The sequence below is a fragment of the Phacochoerus africanus genome, chromosome 9 (genome assembly GCF_016906955.1).
Source record: "Phacochoerus africanus isolate WHEZ1 chromosome 9, ROS_Pafr_v1, whole genome shotgun sequence".
Classification (NCBI taxonomy): Eukaryota; Metazoa; Chordata; class Mammalia; order Artiodactyla; family Suidae; genus Phacochoerus; species Phacochoerus africanus.
This window is the reverse complement of record NC_062552.1, coordinates 58,667,124-58,686,788: the sequence shown is the minus strand read 5'-3', so window position 1 is coordinate 58,686,788 and position 19,665 is coordinate 58,667,124. Positions and strand designations below refer to the sequence as shown.

At 37.0% G+C, this 19,665-nt stretch overlaps 2 protein-coding genes across 2 annotated transcripts in view; both read left to right on the top strand.

Moving 5' to 3' along the window:
- Positions 1–4,675, top strand: part of LOC125136628 (protein argonaute 14-like) — a 67,435-nt gene extending 62,760 nt beyond the window's left edge. The window contains exon 4 of the mRNA XM_047797471.1: positions 4,611–4,675. Coding sequence (XP_047653427.1) covers positions 4,611–4,641 — 31 coding nt within the window. The 3' untranslated portion in view covers positions 4,642–4,675. The remainder of the gene's footprint in view (positions 1–4,610) is intronic.
- Positions 4,676–6,642: 1,967 nt separating this feature from the next.
- Positions 6,643–7,060, top strand: LOC125135319 (cytochrome c oxidase subunit 7B, mitochondrial-like). Its single transcript, XM_047795330.1, has one exon. The coding sequence runs from the start codon at positions 6,711–6,713 to the stop codon at positions 6,951–6,953; it is 243 nt and encodes an 80-aa protein (XP_047651286.1). The 5' UTR covers positions 6,643–6,710; the 3' UTR covers positions 6,954–7,060.
- The last annotated feature ends 12,605 nt before the right edge of the window (positions 7,061–19,665 follow it).

The window sequence follows — 19,665 nt, the reverse complement described above, 5'->3', positions numbered from 1 at the left end:
TTTTAATGACATAAAACTGTTGCCCATGAGGCTTTTTGGCTGACATCATGAAACTAATTTTGCTTAATGACTATGGAGGCCTACAAATTCAAATGTGCAGAAAATGAAGTAAATTACTGGCTTGTCAGATTCCTGTTGCCTATCATCTTTTATCTGAATAGCAGCTTTTGTTTCCAGACTGTCAGGAGCAAGTATTGGACCCCCTTCAAAGTTGTATTTGTATGTGCTTGAATAATTCAATTCAGAGCCATCTAAATATAGCAAAGCTACAGCAGTGAAATGGTGTATCTTCTTATACTTGGGTAACTTGTGTTTATGGATAGCTCTTCCCATTTCTGAGAACTCTTGGAATATGTTAAGCATTTGTAGTGGTGTAAGTTCTGCTTTTATTGCCAGAGTTGATGACTCACACCTTTGAAATACGATGATCTCATATGGACAGCAGAAAAAGCATTTTCTCTATATGAGTGATTTGAAAGCACTCACTGTGTGCTAGGAATTGTGTGGAATACAAAGGTAAACTACTGGCATTTTACTGGGTATCAAATTATGGGATTTTCTCCCTCAAGTTATAGTTAATAAAAATAACTATGTTGATTGTGTGTGTAGTATTACAGCAAAGGCTGCAAAAGGTGTAAATTGCTTGTAGACAGATTATTTGTCTCAAGGAGTGTTTTGAAATAATGATTTAAGTTCTTTTATGGCTTCATTTTTACAACATTTTCAACTAATGTTACTTATTTTCTCTCTACTTCCTATTACTCTGAATAATTAGAAAGGAGGAATATTTTCTGTAAAATGTATCTTGTATCCCAATATTAATTCAGTTAGTGTTTAGATAGCATCTACTAGTGAACAGACTATCAATGTTTGCCATCCATAAAATAAAATTACTTAGCCAAAATAATAAAAAAGTGAAAACTTTCAGCTCTTCTGGTATGCTTAATGTTATGTAAATAACAGATTCAGCCTTAACTGCACAGAATTTGTATTTGGTTTTGCAGGTATATTGTGGGGTTCTTGTTTGTTGTCCTTCACAAAGGCTAACAGAAAACTTAAGGAGCAGACTGTCTACTTTTTGAATCCTGAGTACTATAACTGGCATATCACATTCCTGTGTTTTTTTGGTAACTTCTTCCATGTCATGGGTGGCCCAGTTACCTTAGGAACTGAGGACATTCTATGTGCCAGCACTTGGCTAGAACCAGATGTAGGGAAATAAAAAGATGGTGAGAATCCTTGCCATAACAAATTGCCCTTTTTGTACTTTTGTTTATTTCATTTCCACTTCCTGGAATGTCCCCCTTTCCTCTCTCTATCCTTTAACATCTTATTCAAAGGCTTTCCCAAAATCTTATCTAAACATTTCCCTTGACATTTTACTCTTTGGAACTTCTATAACATTTTGTTTGTTATAACTTTTGGATTTTTTTTTTTTTTTTTACTTTTTTTGTGTGTACCTGAACCATGTTTCTTATTGGATTATAAGCTTATTGAAGGTGTCTTGGACTTTGAATTCTTTGAATTAGGCCATGAAGGAATAGTAGAAATTTGGATAGGTGGAAAAGGCAGGACTTGTCTATAGGAAAGAAGCAGCATCAATCAAGGTCCTCAGGACAAAAAATAAGGTGCTTTTTCAGGAATATTAAGTACATTTATTTGCTTGGTGTGGAGGGTTTATGAGTAGAGTAGGAAATGAAACTGAGAAAACAAAAACAACCCTGATACTGAGCTGGTCAAATATGATTATCAGTAGCCCATTTCGGTCAATGTGTATGTAAGAAGGGCTTGGTGGAGAGTTGGGGGAGAGTGTATTTACTTTAATGTATTTACTCTTATTTTCAAATTACCCCACAGAAGAAAAGGGAGCCAGTGTTGTGATGGGATGTAAGGCATGTTGGATTCAGGAGACTGCAGACCAGAAAGACTGGAACTTGTGGACCTACTCACCTCCTTTGTAAGATGATGGGGAGGAAAGATGATCTTAGAGCTTCCTTCTAGTTCTAATATATATGACACCATGGCACACTTTAAATATCTGAATCAGAGCTACCGCTAAGACCTGATTCACCCATTTGTGAATTGTTTAATTCATATTGCTCAGTAAATGAGCATTTTCCTGTCATTAAACATTTTGAAATTTTGTTATATTTTATTTTTGGGTCCATGCCTGTGGATGCTGAAGTTTTGGGCCAGGGATTGAACTCATGCCACAGCAGTGACAGTGTTGGATTCTTAACCTACTGAACCAACAGGGAAATCCCTTAAAAATTTATTTTTAAAGTCAGTTTCAGTAAGATACGATTCATGTGCAGTACAGTTTGGTGAGTTTTGACTAATGTATATATCCCTGTAACCATCACCACAATCAAGATGTAGAACATTTCAGTGTTCCCGTTGTGGCTCAGGCGGTTAAGAACCCAACACAGTGTCCATGAGGATGCAAGTTCAATCCCTGACTTTGCTCAGTGGGTTAAGGATTCCACTTTGCCGCAACCTGCAGTGTAGGTTGCAGATGCCACTTGGATCTGGTGTTGCTGAGGCTGTGGCGTGCGCCTGCAGCTCCTATTTGACCCATAGCCCCAAAACTTCCATATGCTGCAGGTGTGGCCTAAAAAGAAAAAAAAAAGGTATAGAACATTTTAGTCACACCTATAAGTTTCTCTTAAACTCCTTTGCATTCAATTCTTTCACACAGCCTTTGGTGACAACAGATCTGCTTTTTGTCACTCTAGGTTAGTTTTGTCTGTTCTAGAGTTGCATATACAGAAAAATCGAGCAGATAATAAAGTTTCCATATATGCCTTTCACAGAGTTTCCTCTATTAACCATTAAAGACTTTTGGTATATAATTTAATGATTGCTTATTCTAACTTATTAACTAATCATTTAGACATTTAGTTTGTTCCCAGCTCTTTATAGTCATAAATGTGCTGTAAGTCTTTGGGTTTTTTATTATTTAGGACAGATTTCTGAAAGAGAAATTACTAGATCAAAGGCTTTGAATTTTAGAAGGCTCTTGTATATTGCAGAATTGCTTTCCAGAAAGATTTTACCTGTTTATACCATCATGAGTAGTGTGCAAAGATATTATATTGCATCATTATGTTATAGTAATACATTATCACATGTAGCTGTCAACATAGCCCTCTATCATGCTATAGTAACAATCTCCAAAATCTCAGTGGTTTAATACAACAGTTTATTTTTTGCTTGTGCTACATGTCTGACACACATCAGCAAAGGGTCTTCTTCTCTTTCTCTCTTTAGAGTCATTTAGTGAAACATCCTGATCAGAGCTCCGTCTGTTTACTAGTTTCCATAATCATTTCAGGAATGAGTGGGTCTTCCAGTTGTGTACTGGTTCTGAAAGCTTATGCCTAGTAATATCTTATATCATGTCAATGTACATTTTAGTCTCTAAAGCAAGTCATGTAGCCAGAACTAAGCTGAAACAGAACAGTAAAGTGCAATTCTGTGAGGTAGGAGGAGAACTGGAACAGCACTAATGCTTAATATCTTATTTAAAAAATGACTCTAATTTTATTGATGAAAGATAATATCTGTTTGATTTCTTTTGCCAATGTAGATGAAATTTTCATAATTTATTAGCCACTTAAAAAATTTAGTCTTTCCTTTCACTTAAGCTTTGTAATAAACATGTGCTATTGGTTTACTTTTACATTTCCAGATTTTTGAATTCTGTTGTCTTTGTGAGGATAGATCATGATGGTGGTATTATAGGGGGTGCAGACCTTTAGAAAATGCCTTTTCTTTTGAAAACTCAAAAGAGGAAAGAAAGATATTTTTCTTGAATCAATCCCCCTCACCCCCGCTAATATAGTGTACATTTTTTTTTTGTCTTTTTGCCATTTTTTGGGCCGCTCCCGCAGCACATGGAGGTTCCCAGGCTAGGGGTTGAATTGGAGCTGTAGCTGCCAGCCTACACCAGAGCCACAGCAATGCAGCATCTGAGCCATGTCTGAGACCCACACCACAGCTCACAGCAATGCCGGATCCCTAACCCACTGAGCAAGGCCAGGGATAGAACCTGCAACCTCATGGTTCCTAGTTGGATTCATTAACCACTGAGCCACTGAGCTCCTATAGTGTACGTTTTGATAAGTTTTTTATTTCAAGAATTGTCAAGAGAGTTCCCATTGTGGTGCAGTGGGTTAGGGGCCCAGCATTGTCTCTGTGAGGGTGTGGGTTCGATCCCTGGTCTTGCTCAGTGGGTTATGGATTTGGTGTTGCCACAAGCTGCAGTGTAGGTGGCAGATGCAGCTCGGATCTGGCCTTGCTGTGGCTGTAGCATAGGCCTCAGCTGCAGCTCCAATTCGACTCCTAGCCTGGGAACTTCCATATGCTGCAGGTGAGACTGTTAAAAAAGAAAAAAAAAAAGGATTGTCAAAATTTTAAATAATTATAGACAATAATTATTGTCTAGCAGAATTAAAATCCTTGACATTCTACAGGTTTCGCAAAAACAACTTCAATACAAAATTTTAGAAGGTGTAAATGATCAAGTTAGGGTTCTCCTCTTGAAAAAATTAAGTTCCTTTCTCAGGTTTAGTCATATTGACCCTGTCTTTTTCCTTTTTTCAATTCAGGTATCTGCCTAAACTGGAACCTTTGCTGTAGACATTTCTTTGTGGATTTATCTGAAAAACTAAGGTGAGATATTTGGTGAATACATTTGCATTTTAAAATATGTTTTGTAAAAAGAAAAGAATGGATAACAATAAAGATTTTGCACTAGTAAAGAAAAGATAAATAAAATATGTTTTGTAATAAATAATTGTTTCTGAAAAATGTGAGGCATTAAAAATGTAATGTCTTTTCCTCTGAGAGTGTTAATAGGAGGCAAATATTTATTATAAAGCTACATATATAGCATGCTTACTTAGTTTGTAGGACATTTGAAACAAATGAAGTTGATTCTAGTGATTAAAATAGTTTTGAGTGAATTTTTCCTTTTTTTTTATACTCAAAGATAGAGTTTACACTGTTGCTCTCTGACACACACTTGAAAAAGATACTGGCATTATAATCAGATATTCTTGAAGGCAAACCCTCAATTACTTAAGTCATAGATTACAACTGGTAATTATTTTAATAGTACAGTTATTAAGAGTTTTCTATCACTCTGTTCTCTTGAAGTTGATTATTTTCTATAGTTTCCTCTGTTTGGGGGCTTATAAAGTAAGGATGTATCCTTTTTGTATGTTCGTGTTTTTTTCCTATAGATAGCATTTCACTCTAACGATAGTATTGTAGCCCTATCCCTCTGCTTGTATGTCTTGGCTCAAGTCTTCTCTACCTCTTAATTTTTTTTAGTGAACCTTTAGAAGTCTGTCATCTGGTCTTTCCATCAGTTTCCACTTTGAGTTCAGCTTTTCTCTAAGCCATTCTTGTCACACTTATGAGGGTGCTTTTTCTTAAAGATAAATGACATAATTTTAGTCCATGACTCAGAATCTTTCAGTACCTTTCCACTGTTTAAAGGATATTTTATAGATTCCTTTACAGAGCAGTATAATCTGTTTTATATTCATTTTTCCATCTCACTAGTGCTCTAGGAATGTTAGGAACTAACATTTAAAAAACAGCTTTACCGAGAAATAATTTACAAACCGTAAAATTCACCCAATTATTTAAATTCAGTGGCTTTTATTATATTATCAGAGTTATGCAATTATCACCAATTTAATTTTAGAATATTTCATCATGCCAAAGAAACATCAGTGCTTGTTAGCTGTTAGTACACATTCCTCCCTGTACTCATTCCTGGTGGCTTACTAATCTACTGTCTCTCTCTATATCTGCCTATTCTGATCATTTCTTATAAATGTGATTGTATAATATGTGGTCTTTTGTGACTTATTCCTTCCTTTTAGCATAAAGTTCATCCATGATTCAGCATGTACCAGTACGTCATTCCTTTTTATGGCTGAATAATACTCCATTTTATGTGTCAGGAGCTCAGCTGAGTTAGAGAGAGAGAGGGGCAGGGGGCAAGGGTAGTGCTGAGCTTCCAGGTGTCAAGGTATCTGATTAAAAACACTGATCCAAATGAGAGTAGCAGTCCAGCCTTTATTCACTTATTGGGATAGTATAAGCAAGAGGCTAAAGATGAGAAAGTGCAGGCCCTCTCACTCAGGTGAATCAGTACCAGGTGGGGAAGGGGGGCTGTCTTACTGCTGAGGGAGGCAATTTTATGGATCCAGGGCTGGTTGGAGGGAGAGCTGGAAGGGCTTGGAGTGGAAAAGTGCTGAGTTAGAATAGAGAAAAAGTGTCTTTAATGTTTCCTCTCTAATGAGAAGATCCCAGAAGAGGCACCTGAAGAAAGGCCTCAGCTGCAGGTCACAGATAAAGAAACTTCTGAAAGTAGGTACCTGGGCTAGGGATGCAGCTATGCTAAAGAGCATGGTCTGCTGGGGGTGGGGTGGGGGGCTCAGTCCTTGACTGTAACTCTCTTCAGAGACTGCAGTACACTCACTGTGCACCAGTCTGCTGAGGGGAGGGCAGCTTTCCCATATGAGGCCTGCCAGGTAAAGCCTTGGTAGTGGTTTATGGTCAGGTTGGAAAAGTCGCATGTAGATGTCTTGATTAGAAGTTAGACTCCTCGTTTTTCAGGGCTCTTTGCAAGGGTACTGGATGCATAGTTGCAAGAAGGTAGCAGTTGCAGCAGTTGTGTCTAAAGCTTCACGATGTTTCCCTCAGCCAAAAATGCACTAAGTCGTCTTGGAGTTCGAAACATTCAGCAAACAATGGCAAGGCAGAACCACCAGAAGTGGGCACTTGATTTCCATGACAAATATGGTAATGCTGTATTAGCTAGTGGAGCCACGTTCTGTGTTGCTGTATGGGCATATACAGCAACACAAATTGGAATAGAATGGAACCTGTCCCCTATTGGCAGAGTCACCCCAAAGGAATGGAGAGAAGAATAATCATCCCATCTGGTTTAATACTGAATTGTTTCAAAACCACCTCATAATTCATGCCAAGTAAAAGCACTGCGTACCCATTAAAATATGGCATGATTGAAGAAATAAAGTATATTTGAAACCTTCAAAAAAAAGGTTAGACTCCTCATTAAACATATACCATATTTTTGCTTATTTCTACATCAGTTATTGGACATTTATTTAGGTTGTTTCCACATTTCGGCCATTATGAATATTTTGCTGTGACCATTTGTATTTAAGTTTTGTATGTACATATTTTCACTTCTTTTGAGTATATACCTAAGAGAAGAATTGCTGGGTTATTTGGTAAATCCATGTTTAACATTTTGAGGTAATTGCCAAACTCTTTTCCAAAGAGACTATCATTTTACATTTACACCAGGATGTGTGAGAATTTGTTTCTCCATATATTCATCAACATTTGTTATTGTCTTCTTTTCCCCCTCAAAATTACAGCCATTCTAATGGATGTGAAGTGGTATTTCTTTGTGGTTTTGATTTGTATTTTCCCAATGGCTAATGTTGACTATCTTGTCATATGCTTAATGGCCATTTATATATTTTTAAAAAGAAATGTCTATTCAAACCCTTTGCCCATTTAAAAATTAGGTTATTTTTTTATTGTAAGGGAGCTTTATACATTCTGGATACAAATCACTTATGAAATACATGATTTGTAACCCTTTTCTCCCATTCTGTGATTTGTCTTTTTACTTGCCTGATGCTGTTCTTTGAAACACAAAAGTTTTAAATTTTGTCTATTTTTCTTTCATTGCTTTTTATTTTGGTGTTATACCTAAGAAAACATTGCCCAAAGGTTATGAAGATGTATTCATATTTTCTTCTAAATATGAATTTGTTGTTATGAATATGTTGTTTTTTAGCTCTTAAATTTAGATCTGTGATTCGCTTTGAGTTAATTTTAATGTATGGTGTGAAGTAGAGACCCTGCTTCATTCTTTTGCACTTAGATAGCCACTTGTCTTAGGCCATTGAATTATCTCGGCACCCTTGAAAGAATATCAGTTTACTGTAAGTATAGGATTTATTTCCGGACTTTCAATTTTTTTTCCATTAATTTATACATCTTTATCTATGCCAGTACCCCATTGTCTGATGACTGTAGTTTTGCAGTAAGTTTTGAAATCACAAAGTGCGAATTCTCCAACTTTGTTTTTTTTTTTAAAGTATAGTTGATTTACAATGTGCCAATTTCTGCTGTACAGTAAAGTGACTCAGTATGATCATTGGTTTAGTCTTTTAGTGATTTTTAGCAAGAGTCAAAAGATTGTTTAAGTGATGGTGACAGAAATGAGATTCCTGTAGGTTAAGCAGTGAATGGGAAATGAGGAAAAAAGACTATCTGGGAGTATAGACCAGTGTTGTGAGACGTTTAAGTGTGAAGGGGAAGAATGAGTTTAGAATGCTGCATAGAGAGAGACATAAGATATTTTTTTAATATAGGAGAGGCTTTGAGCAAATTTTATCTACAGAGGTGGTGGGAGAAGAAACCAGTTAAGAGCTAGCTTGTGGATGTTATGAGAGAGGAATAACACAGACGACAGCCTCCCCTGTAGAGACAGAATTGCATGTACAGCACAGATTGGCCTGATGTAGCATCTTTCTTTTGAGGGAAGGATATGTCTGTGTATGCAGCCAAAGATAAATGTATGGATATGAAATAAGAAATACAAGGAGTTCCTCTTTCCTCCAACATAGAAAAAAAAGGTTCTTGGCTTGGTGATGATGTTGTTGGGCATGTTCTAGAAGGAGGCAACAGGGGTGAGATAGAGTTTGAAGGGCATGGTGAAGGTTTGGCATACCTTCTGTGAAACATGGCAGAGGTTGCTTACCAGAAACAAAGAAGTGTCTTGAGAGCCTGTTTCTCTCTTCCCTCCATGTAAATTGAAAAAACAGGTACATGGTCGGAAATTCAGATGGTACACAAGGATTTAGAGTGAAAAGGTAAGTCTTCCTTTCACCTTAGATCCTCTGTCCCTATTTTCAGAAGAAGGTATCATTAGCAGTTTATTAGCTTTCAGATTGTTTTTTCAAATATAAATGTAAATTAAAAATTACATCTGGAATTTATTTTAATCTATAAGAATGTGCTTCTTGCCTTTTTAGCTTCTGTAACTTGGGAATCTTTCTGTATACTTAGATCTATTTCATTCATGTGTACAGCTTTAGGACATTCTGCATGTGAATGTAGTATAAATTATGTAACCAGCATTTAGATAAGTTCCAACCTTTACTCCCATAAAAGCCATGATGAATGAGTAAATCTTACCTTTAAAATTCAAAATCATTGCAACACCTTAATTCTGTGTCTTAATTCTGGATTTATTCTGTAAATACGCACACACACACACACACACACACATGCACACACACTGAACAAACTGGTAATATGTACATACCAAAACTGAGTTATCTTTAAAACATAAAGATATCTTAAATATTTGTGATACCCTTAATTATCATGCTCAATTTATTTCTGGGATTGAGTGATAATAAATCCTGTCCTCGGTGTTTGCCATTTTGAACCCTGATGCAAAAAACATTCCTGTACATGACTCTTGCAGTACATGTGCAAGAGATTCTGCTCGGTATGTAGCTATGAATGGAATTGCTGGGTCATATGGTAGTTAATGTTAAACTTAAAGAGATAATTCAAAATTTATTTCCAGGGTGATTATACCATTTTATCCTTCTTCTGTCAGTGTATAAGAGATCCTGTTGTTTTAGTCTTGTCGATATTTGGTGGTGTCTTCAGACTTAAGTTTTGCTAGTTGAATAACCAAAAATAGTATCTAATTGTGATCTTTCCAAAAAAGTCTTTAAAAAAATCAAAGTACAGTTTTCTTTTTTTTTTGATCTTTTTTTGCCTTTTCTAGGGCTGCACCTGCGGCATATGGAGGTTCCCAGGCTAGGGGTCTAATCGGAGCTATTGCTGCCAGCCTACACCAGAGCCACAGCAAAGTGGGATCCGAGCTGCGTCTGTGACCTACACCACAGCTCACAGCAACGCTGGATCCTTAACTCACTGAGCGAGGCCAGGGTTCGAACCCACGAATTCCTAGTCAGATTTGTTAACCACTGAGCCACTGAACTCGGAAGTATAATTTTCATTTTACAATAAAACACAAAGATTTTTAAATATACAGTTCAGTGAGTTTTGACAAATACATATACCTTTGTAATCCATTCCCCTATAAAAATTTAGAACATTTTTTATTACCCCTTCAGTTTCCTGAGGCTTCTTTATTAGCATTCTTTATCCTCACCAGAGTGAACCACTGTTTTCATTTCTTTTACTTATTTTTAAAAAAGAATTGTCTGTCCTTGCCATCATAAAATTCTTTCCTTCCATTTTCTCTCTCTTTAATATGTCTTTTTAAAAAATTGTGGTAAAATATACATAACATTTGTCAATTTTAATTGTGCAGTGGTATTAAATGCTGTCACATTTTTGTGCAGCGATCACCACCATCTATCCTCATAACTCTTTCCAATATCTTGTGACAAACTGTGCCTAGTAAATAACAAATTTACTTTTTCCTGCCAGTCCCAGGCAGCCACCATAATGCTTTCTGTCTTTATGCACCTGACTACTCTAAATACCTTGTATAAGTGGACTCATACAGAATTTGTCTTTTTGTGACTGGCTTATTTCAGAGCATAATGTCCTCAAGGTTCATCCATGTTGTAGTATATTTTCCATTCCTTTATAAGGCTGAATAATATCATATGGTGTGTATCTATGTGTATATATGTGTGTATTGATGGATACTTGGGTTGCTTCCATGTTTTAGCTATTATCAACACTTTTCCTACAAACGTGGGTATACTAGTATCTCTTCATGATCCTGCTTTCAGTTCTTTTGGGTATATACCCAGGAGTGGATAGCTGGAGCATAGTTAATTCTGTTTTCAAGTTTTAAGAAACCACTATATTGTTTTCCACAGCGGAAGTGCCACCATTTAAAATTCCCCTGAACAGTGCACAGGGGTTCCAGTTTCTCTACATTTTGCCAAAACTTGTTTACTCTTCTTTTGATAGTAGCCACACTAGTGGTTGTGAGATGATATGTCATAGTTTTGATTCGCATTTCCCTAATGATTAATGATGTTCAGCGTATTTTCCTGTGCTTATAGGCCATTCGTATATTTTCTCGGAGAAATGTCTTTTCAAGTCTTTTGCCCATTTTTGAGTAGGGTTATTTTTTGTTGTTGTTGAGTTTTAGGAGTTCTGTATACATTCTGGGTATTAATCCGTTATTAGATATATGACTTGCAAACATTTTTCCTATTCTGTGGCTTTTTTCTCCAAGAATAGTGTCTTTGGATATACAAAATTTTTGAATTTTCATGAAGTTTAGTTTGTCTATTTTGTCTTTTATTGCCTGTGCCTTTAGTGTCATATCCAAGAAATCACTGCCAAATCTGATGTCAGGAAGTTTTGCCCTCTGTTTTCTTAGAAAAGTTTTATTGTTTTAGGGCTCACATTTAGGTATTTTGATCCGTTTTGAGTTAATTTTTGTATATGGTGTTAGGTGAAGATTCAACTTCATTTTTTTATATGTGGATAACCAGTTTTCCCAGCACCACTATTCTTTTCATCACTGAATTGCTTTGATGAATTTGTCAAAAATCACTTGACTTCATATGTATGTGTCTGTTTCTGAGTTCTGACTTCTGTTCCACTCTCTTTTTTTTTTTTCCTTTTTGCTGATACTGTATTGTCTTGATCATGGTAGCTTTATAAATTTTGAAGTCAAATAGTGTAAGTTCTCTAAAGTTCTATTATTTTGTTTTTCTTAAAGATTTGTTTTGACTCTTCTAGATTTTTTTTATTTTCGTTTAAGTTTTATTTTATTTTTTTTAATTTTTTAGGGCCATACCTGTGGCATATGGAACTTTCCAGGCTAGGGGTCGAATTGCAGCTGCAATTGCCGGCCTACACCACAAGCCACAGCAACTTGGGATACGACCCATGTCTGCAACCTACACCATAGCTCACAGCATAAGCCAGATCCTTAACCCACTGAGCTAAGCCAGGGGTCAAACTCTCATCCTCATGGATACTAGTCAGATTTGTTACTGCTGAGCCACAATGGCAACTCCTATTTTTTTTTTTTTGGTCTTTTTGGCATTTTTTGGGCCGCTCCCGTGGCATATGGAGGTTCCCAGGCTAGGGGTCTAATTGGAGCTGTAGCCACCAGCCTATGCCAGAGCCACAGCAACGCAGGATCCGAGCTGCGTCTGCAACCTACACCACAGCTCACGGCAACGGCAACGCCGGATCGTTAACCCACTGAGCACGGCCAGGGATCAAACCCGCAACCTCATGGTTCCTAGTTGGTTCGTTAACCACTGCGCCACGACGGGAACTCCCTATTTTTTTTTTTAATTTTAAAATCTACTTTTCCATATAGATTTTAGGATCAGCTTTTGATTTTCTGAAAAAACTTTTGTAAATTTTTTCTTTACATTGATCCACAGATCAGTTTGGAGAGAGCAGACATCTTAACACTTTATAAACATCTCTCAGTCCACTTATTTAGATCACCTTTAGTTTCTAATTTTTTTTTTAGTTTTTAGTATATAAATTTTGTAGTTTAACTTTTTATGTTATTATAATGGCATTTGAAAAGTCTTTCATTTCTGGTTGTTCATTACTAGGATGTAAAAATATAATTTAATTTTGTATATTGGCCTTTGTTTGTTTGAGGAACTTTATTTTTCCCCTTAATATTTTCTAGGCTTTACTATGTCACTCTGATGTATATGTAAGTAAAGACAGATTTACTTCTTCCTATCATCTGTTGTCTGATTTCTTTTCCTTGCCTTATTTTATTGACTAGAACCACCAGTACAGTTGTGAATGGAAATGGTGAGAGCAGACATCTTTAATTTGTTCCTGATTTTAGGGAGAAAATTTTCAGTCTTTCACCAAGAAGATATTATCCTTGGGTTGAATAGCCCTCTCTATTCCTCATTTGCTGAAAGCTTTCTTTTGTTTTTTGTTTCAGAATCGTAGTGGGTGATGTTGAATTTTAATTGTGATTGTAAAGAATTTTTAAGAAGGATTTCTAAAAGGAGGTATAATTGTGACTCTCATACCAATGTAGAATGAACACTTGTCAAATATTTAACTTACAAATTTATGAGGAAATTGGTAAGATGTTAAGGTCAGTTTAAAGGAGAATTTGAAGAGCTACTCATTTATATGCAGTAAAGGAAGGCTGAAATAAAATTTTCAAATTGATGCAAAAACTGGTCTATCCACTGGGCAATTATCAATTGTAATCCACTGGGCACAACTAATTTGCTCTGTTATACGCAAGAATAGTTCATGTTATTATCAGTGTTCTACATTTATCAAATTGAAAGATTGCTCAAAGGTGATGAAAGATGTAGGTAATGAATGTGTGAGCAAGAGAGAACATTTACTAGTCTTATTTTAAATCCATTTCAAGGTTTTCCACTATTTTTCCTGACTTTAGGACCTTGCTTTGAATTTTTATGATCCCTGGTGATGAATAGTTTTTTGTACATGTGCTGGTTATATGTTTGCATTCTGCTATGAAATGCCTCTTCATGTCTCTTGCCCATTTTACTGGACATGTTCTGAGGTATATGTATGCTTTATATGTTGTTGACAGTGCATTATAAGCTGTGTGTATTGTGAATACTTTCTGCTTGTTTATCACTTGTGTTTTCACTTTCTTGAAGGTATCTTCTGATGAACAGTGATTCTTAATATAGTCGAATTTCTCTTATTTCTCTTATTTAAGAAATACTTCTTTACCCTGAGATCAAAAGAGAGAGTTATATTTTCCATTAAGTTTTTTAAAGTAGTTTTTGGTGTTTAAGTCCTTGCTCTATCTGGTGCTGATTTGTCACATGGTATAATGTTAGGATCAAATTTCACCTTAAAAAAAATAAATGTTGTAGACTGAATGTTGATATGTTGTTTCTCCTTACTCCAAATTTATATGTTGAAGCCCTAACCTCCAATGTGTGGCATTTGGAAATGGGGCTTTTGGGGGAAATTTAGGGTTATATGAGATTGTGAAGGTGGGGCCCTGGCCCAATGGGATTAGTGCTTTTATAAGAAGACACACCGGAGAGCTTGCTGTTTCCTTCTCTCTTCTGTGTGGCCACAGCCAGAACATGGCCATTGGCAAGTCAGAACTTTCACCAGACCTTGATCGTGCTGGCACCCTGATCGTAGACCTACAGCCTCCAGAATTGCAAGAAAATATTTCTGTGGTTTAAGCCATCTTGTCTGTAGTGTTTTGTAATGGCAGCTCAAGCAGACTAAACATCTTGTTTTACATTTAGTCCTTGGTACTTGATATTTTCTTTGTCAGACACTGCTTGTGTGAGGAGGATCAAATTTATGTTATATCATTCGTAGTGATACTAGGGCAAGAGTTGGAGAACCCCTTGAGTCAGTTACTCCTAAACCCCATATAATATAACCTCTGGTCACTTCTTTATCTGTTTTTCTTAAAGAGGAGGTTTGCATAGGCAGAGAGGGTGGTGTTCAGAAACAGCCAGGGGAAGTTCATGTGTGACCAGCTGTCTTTCCCAGCTCCTATTTTCTTGAGGACCAGAGAGACCACAGGTCTGAATAATGCACGTATGGGACCAGGTTGTGTGCACACAGGTGCTGCAACACAAGAAAAGCAAAAACAGAACTTGGGGGAGTTCCCGTCATGGTGCAGCGGAAATGAATCTGATTGGGAACCATGAGGTTGCAGGTTTGATTCCTGGCCTCATTCAGTGGGTTAAGCATCTGGCGTTGTTGTGAGCTGTGGTGTGGGTTGCAAAACACAACTCGGAGCCAGCATTGCTGTGGCTGTGGTGTAGGCCTGCAGCTGCAGCTCCGATTAGACCCCTATCTTGGAACCTTCATATGCTAGGTAAAGTGAAAATATAAAAAAAAAAAATTTAAAAAGTTGAACCTAGGTAGTTTTTTTTTTTTTTTTCTATTTTGTTATCCCAAGGCTTTGATGGGCTGCCTTTTGCCTCAGGCCAAAGCCACTGTTCCACATGGACTAGTTCAAAATGGGACCTTGTCAGCCCAGGTGTTTCTCAAAGGTCTCCATTTTTCCTGGATAACTTCCCCAAGGGCTGATCTTCTGAGAGGGCGACTGCAGTTTTGCTAATGCAGCATTTCAGTGGGAACTGCAACCAGCATAAAATATTTCTGGGTCTTCTTAGACTTCCTTTACATAATTACAGGTAACTTTAACCTGACCAAACATGTGAACAGATTAAAGATTTCTTAGTCTTCTTCCTTGCCATGTTTGAAGCCCTCTATAGAGACTGTGTAGAGGTGTAGACTGCCTGTAAGAAAGAGTCGTACAGAATCTTTTTGGCAATCCAATGGTGTTTCACTGAATTTTTCAGCCAGGTAGGATTGGCTTTTTGGATAGGTGGAACCAAAAGGTCTTTTAGTTGGTATAACTTGCTCTCTTATAAAAAGTCTTTGACTTAGAGTGGCTGTCCTTCTGCTTAATAATGTTACTTTAAATTCTAACTCCAGACAGTCATTCTTACCCAAAATGGCCCATGAATTCTTATTTTATTGCATCTTTTACGTAACTTGCATTCTACTTAAAATGAGTATATTAGTATTAAAATGTTGTAAGTTACTTGTGTCAAAGAAACTTGCTGCTCCAGGATAATGTACTGTATTTAATTCTGTTTCTCTTCCTGTCTCCTGTACTTCTGTGCCCTCACCAAATAGTCCACAACATCATACTATCTTCCATTGTAAATCCTTTTGCTGAACTTACTTTTTTTTTTCTTTCTGTGTGTTTCCAGAGGAGAGGCAAGACCTGTTTCTCATTTACTCTTATGTGCTTAGCCCTGACATAGATCCTGCCAGATTTGCCATGAAGTAGGTGCTCTATAATTGTTGAATTAAATAATACATAGCAAAGTACTTAGGATTTATAACAGGAGTTGCATTCTAAGGAGAAAAGGTTCAGCAGGTAGAATCTATAGAACTTGATGACTGATATTATTAGCCATTGGTTGGGGAGCAGGGAGAGGAAGAGGATGACTTTTATGTTGGGCAGTTAAATAGATAGTAGTGCTGTCTATTTCCAGTAAATACTCAGGTATAGAAAGAACTTGTGGGGTAGGGATATTGAGGATTTTGAAATATTTAGGGTGTTTCTCTGATAGATTCAAGTAGAGATGTGCAGATCTGTATGCAGTTCTTGGAGAGAGATGGGGGCTTAAGAGAGATTTTGAGGTTAATAGATTTTTAGGAGTGGTTGGAGAAGAAGCTGCTCAGGACTGAGGATGAAACCCTTGAGCACATCTAGTTTTAGTGGATGAGTACAGAAAAGGGCACTAAGAAGGAGATCAAGGAGAAACCAGGTGTTAACAAAGGATGTTTCAGTAACACCCTTGGCTTCCTCTCTACCTGGAGATCAGATTTTCCTTCTAGCAACCTCTATTTGATCTTTCTTCAGACCTTTACTTACTTTGGGCATTCTCTGCTGGGAGAGATTTGTAGATGAAAATAGTTTTATTTTTGAACCTAGGAATTGCTGGCTCCTTTATATTTCCTTTAATTCTGCTTGAAAACAGAATACTTTCTTCTTTGTTTCATCTCTCTATCTGTACCTTCCACCATACATTTGCAAGAAACCAGCTGACACTTCTGCTTGAAAATTACCCTAGCTAGAAGTAACAGTTCATTACCAATATTTTCTATTTTTTAACTTAGCTCAGACAACAGTTTTGCCAAATTTTCTGCTGCTTTATACCAAGGGTCTTCTTTCCTCTACTTCTGAGAAGATTTTATTCACTCTCTTTTAAGGCCTCTCCAGGAGCCTCCTCAGGGCTCATCAAACTTTTGCTAGTGAGATTCTTAGGGCCCTTCCAGCTGTGTCTGCCACCCAATCCCAATGCCAGTGGTACATGTTTTATATTTTTGTTATGTCAGCACTCTAGTTCCAGGTACCAAATTCTTTTCTGGTAACTATTGCTGTTTAACAAACCACCCCAAATCTAGCCTCAAAGCCTGCATTCCTTTTCTTTACCTAGCCTTAGAAGTTACTCATTGTCACTTCTACCACACTCTCTTGGTTACAAGCATATTAAATGCCACTATGGATTTAAGAAGGGAATTAGGCTCTACCTCTTTATTGAGGAGTAGCAAATACACATCATAGAAGAGCATGTGGAATGGGAGATGTTTTTGCAGCATAATTGAAAATATAGTTGCCACAAATGGATAAAACAAAATATGTAGAATTACAAAGGAAACCAATTATATGAAGACAGTGTTATCAAACAAATTGTGACAAAGTAATAGGTGTATAGTTAACATAATACGTAATAAAGTGTAGTGGCAGGCCCATAGGAATTTAGTAAATTTGTAAATACAGTATATATTAGTAATTTTAGAGGTTGGAAAACATAAAGAAACAATTTATTTTGCCATCTATGATCTTCTGAATTCTATGCAAAGACCCTAAAGTCCTTGATTAAGACTTCTTGGATTAATGTAGTGGTATTAGCAGAATTCATATTGCTGTGGACTGGGGAGTGAATTTGCATGAGGGCAAAGACTAAAGGGAGGAGGACATGGGGTGACTTCAGTATACTAGGATTTATTTACCTTTTAATAAAGTTAAGTTTTGTTGTTTTTTTGGGCAGAGACTCAAATGTGCTTATATAATAAGGGAAAGGTACTAGTAAAGGGAAAAAGTTGAATACAATGGAAAGATAAAAGACAAGGCAAGAGAGGATGTGGTCCTAAGGTTAGGTGGAAGCATTGGTCTTGGACAGGAGGAGAGGCAAAAGAGAAAGGAGTTATGGATGTTTGTGAGTGCTGTTCTTTTGTCAAATAACATGGCATTGAGAAAAATGTAGATAAAATAAATTCAACACAGGAGCAAGGGAGTCCAAGACAGGCCTCACATTACAGCAGAGGTCCTGAAAAATAGGAGAAAGTTGGGGATAGGATGGAGAGAAAGAAGAGATAGTGATATAGAGACAGGAAAAAAATTAACTGATGATGCAGAAGACAAACTTTGCCTAGTTTACAGTTTTGTTTAGTGCCTTGTGTAGGCCAGTTCTCCTTACCATGGATATGGATGTAAAGAAAAGTGGAATGAGAATAAAATGCAGTTGTATATTTTGACATCTGCTTATTTATTATTTATTTACTATTTATTTATTTATTTTCTTGCTTTTTAGGGCCATACTCACGGCATATGGAAGTTCTCAGGCTGGGGTCAAATCAGAGCTACAGCTGCCAGCCTACACCACAGCCACAGCAATGCCAGATCCAAGCTGCATCTGTGACCTACACCACAGCTCATGGCAATGCTGGAACCTTAACCCACTGAGCGAGGTCAGGGATTGAACCTGCAACCTCATGGTTCCTAGTTGGATTTTCCTGACATCTGCTTATTTAGAGTTAACTTTTTCTCAGTGTCTTGTTTAGCATATGTAATTGTTACTTGGAATGCCTTTGCCACAAAGTAACGTGAAAGCTGAGGAGCTTCTTTTTCAAGGTTATTTGGGGTTGATATTGAAAAGCAGTGCCTGTGTTTGCTGCTACTATGTTTATAGCGAATGGAAATTGGCCTCAAAGGGTCCATGGTTTTCTTTGTCATTAGCCAACAGATGCTTACTGCAGTGTTTTGCTCACGGAGTCTTTATTTAATGTAAGGGTAATGCATCTCTGTTCACTAATGAGAAGAGCTGTGCAATACAGTACCTCATTTGTGTATAACAAATATCTGCCTTTAGCCACACATTGATCCTTCACTAAATGATTTTTCTTTTTTTTCACCTGTTATTAACTCTTGGTTGGCTTATCTATCTTCAAATTGCTTTGACTATCTTATAGGGGAAATATTTTTTGTTTGTTTGTTTTTCGTTTTTGTTTTGTTTTTTGTCTTTTTGCCATTTCTTGGGCCGCTCTCGCGGCATATGGAGGTTCCCAGGCTAGGGGTCTAATCAGAGCTGTAGCCACTGGCCTACGCCAGAGCCACAGCAATGCGGGATCCGAGCCGCATCTGCAACCTACACCACAGCTCACGGCAATGCCGGATCGTTAACCCACTGAGCAAGGGCAGGGACTGAACCCGCAACTTCATGGTTCCTAGTTGGATTCGTTAACCACTGTACCACGACGGGAACTCCTTTTTTTGGTTTGTTTGTTTTTGTTTTTGTTTTGTTTTTTGTCTCGGGGAAATATTTTTTGTCTGTCAAAGAATTACCTCAGATCTTCTCAAAAAATTAAAAAATTTAAATTTCAGGTCAGTACTATATATCATTAAAACAACTTAGGTTTCTAGGCACAAAATACTCATTTATGCATGAGTATGGTATGAAATAGCTAATTTGAAATATATGAGATATGTAAAATTGCAAGTATTATATTTATACTTATATAGTATATATACTATACTATTGCAAATATTATACATGTATGTATTTATAGTAAAATGCCTAAGCATTCTCCACAGCCCCCATCTTCCCTCAGCAGCTGTCCTTCAGCTACCTTTTTAGGCCTAGGGTTGCACATAACTGCATGAGAACCTGTCCTGGAAAAGGGCTCTACTATTTGAGTTGAGAGCTGTGGGATTCTAAGTCAGTAGAAAGTGGTCTTGGGGTGAGACCCAGTAAAGTCGCACTTCCTCTTGGC

Excerpts from the sequence above, each read along its gene's own strand:
- LOC125135319 (XM_047795330.1), top strand. The coding sequence starts at position 6,711 with ATGTTTCCCTCAGCCAAAAATGCACTAAGTCGTCTTGGAGTTCGAAAC.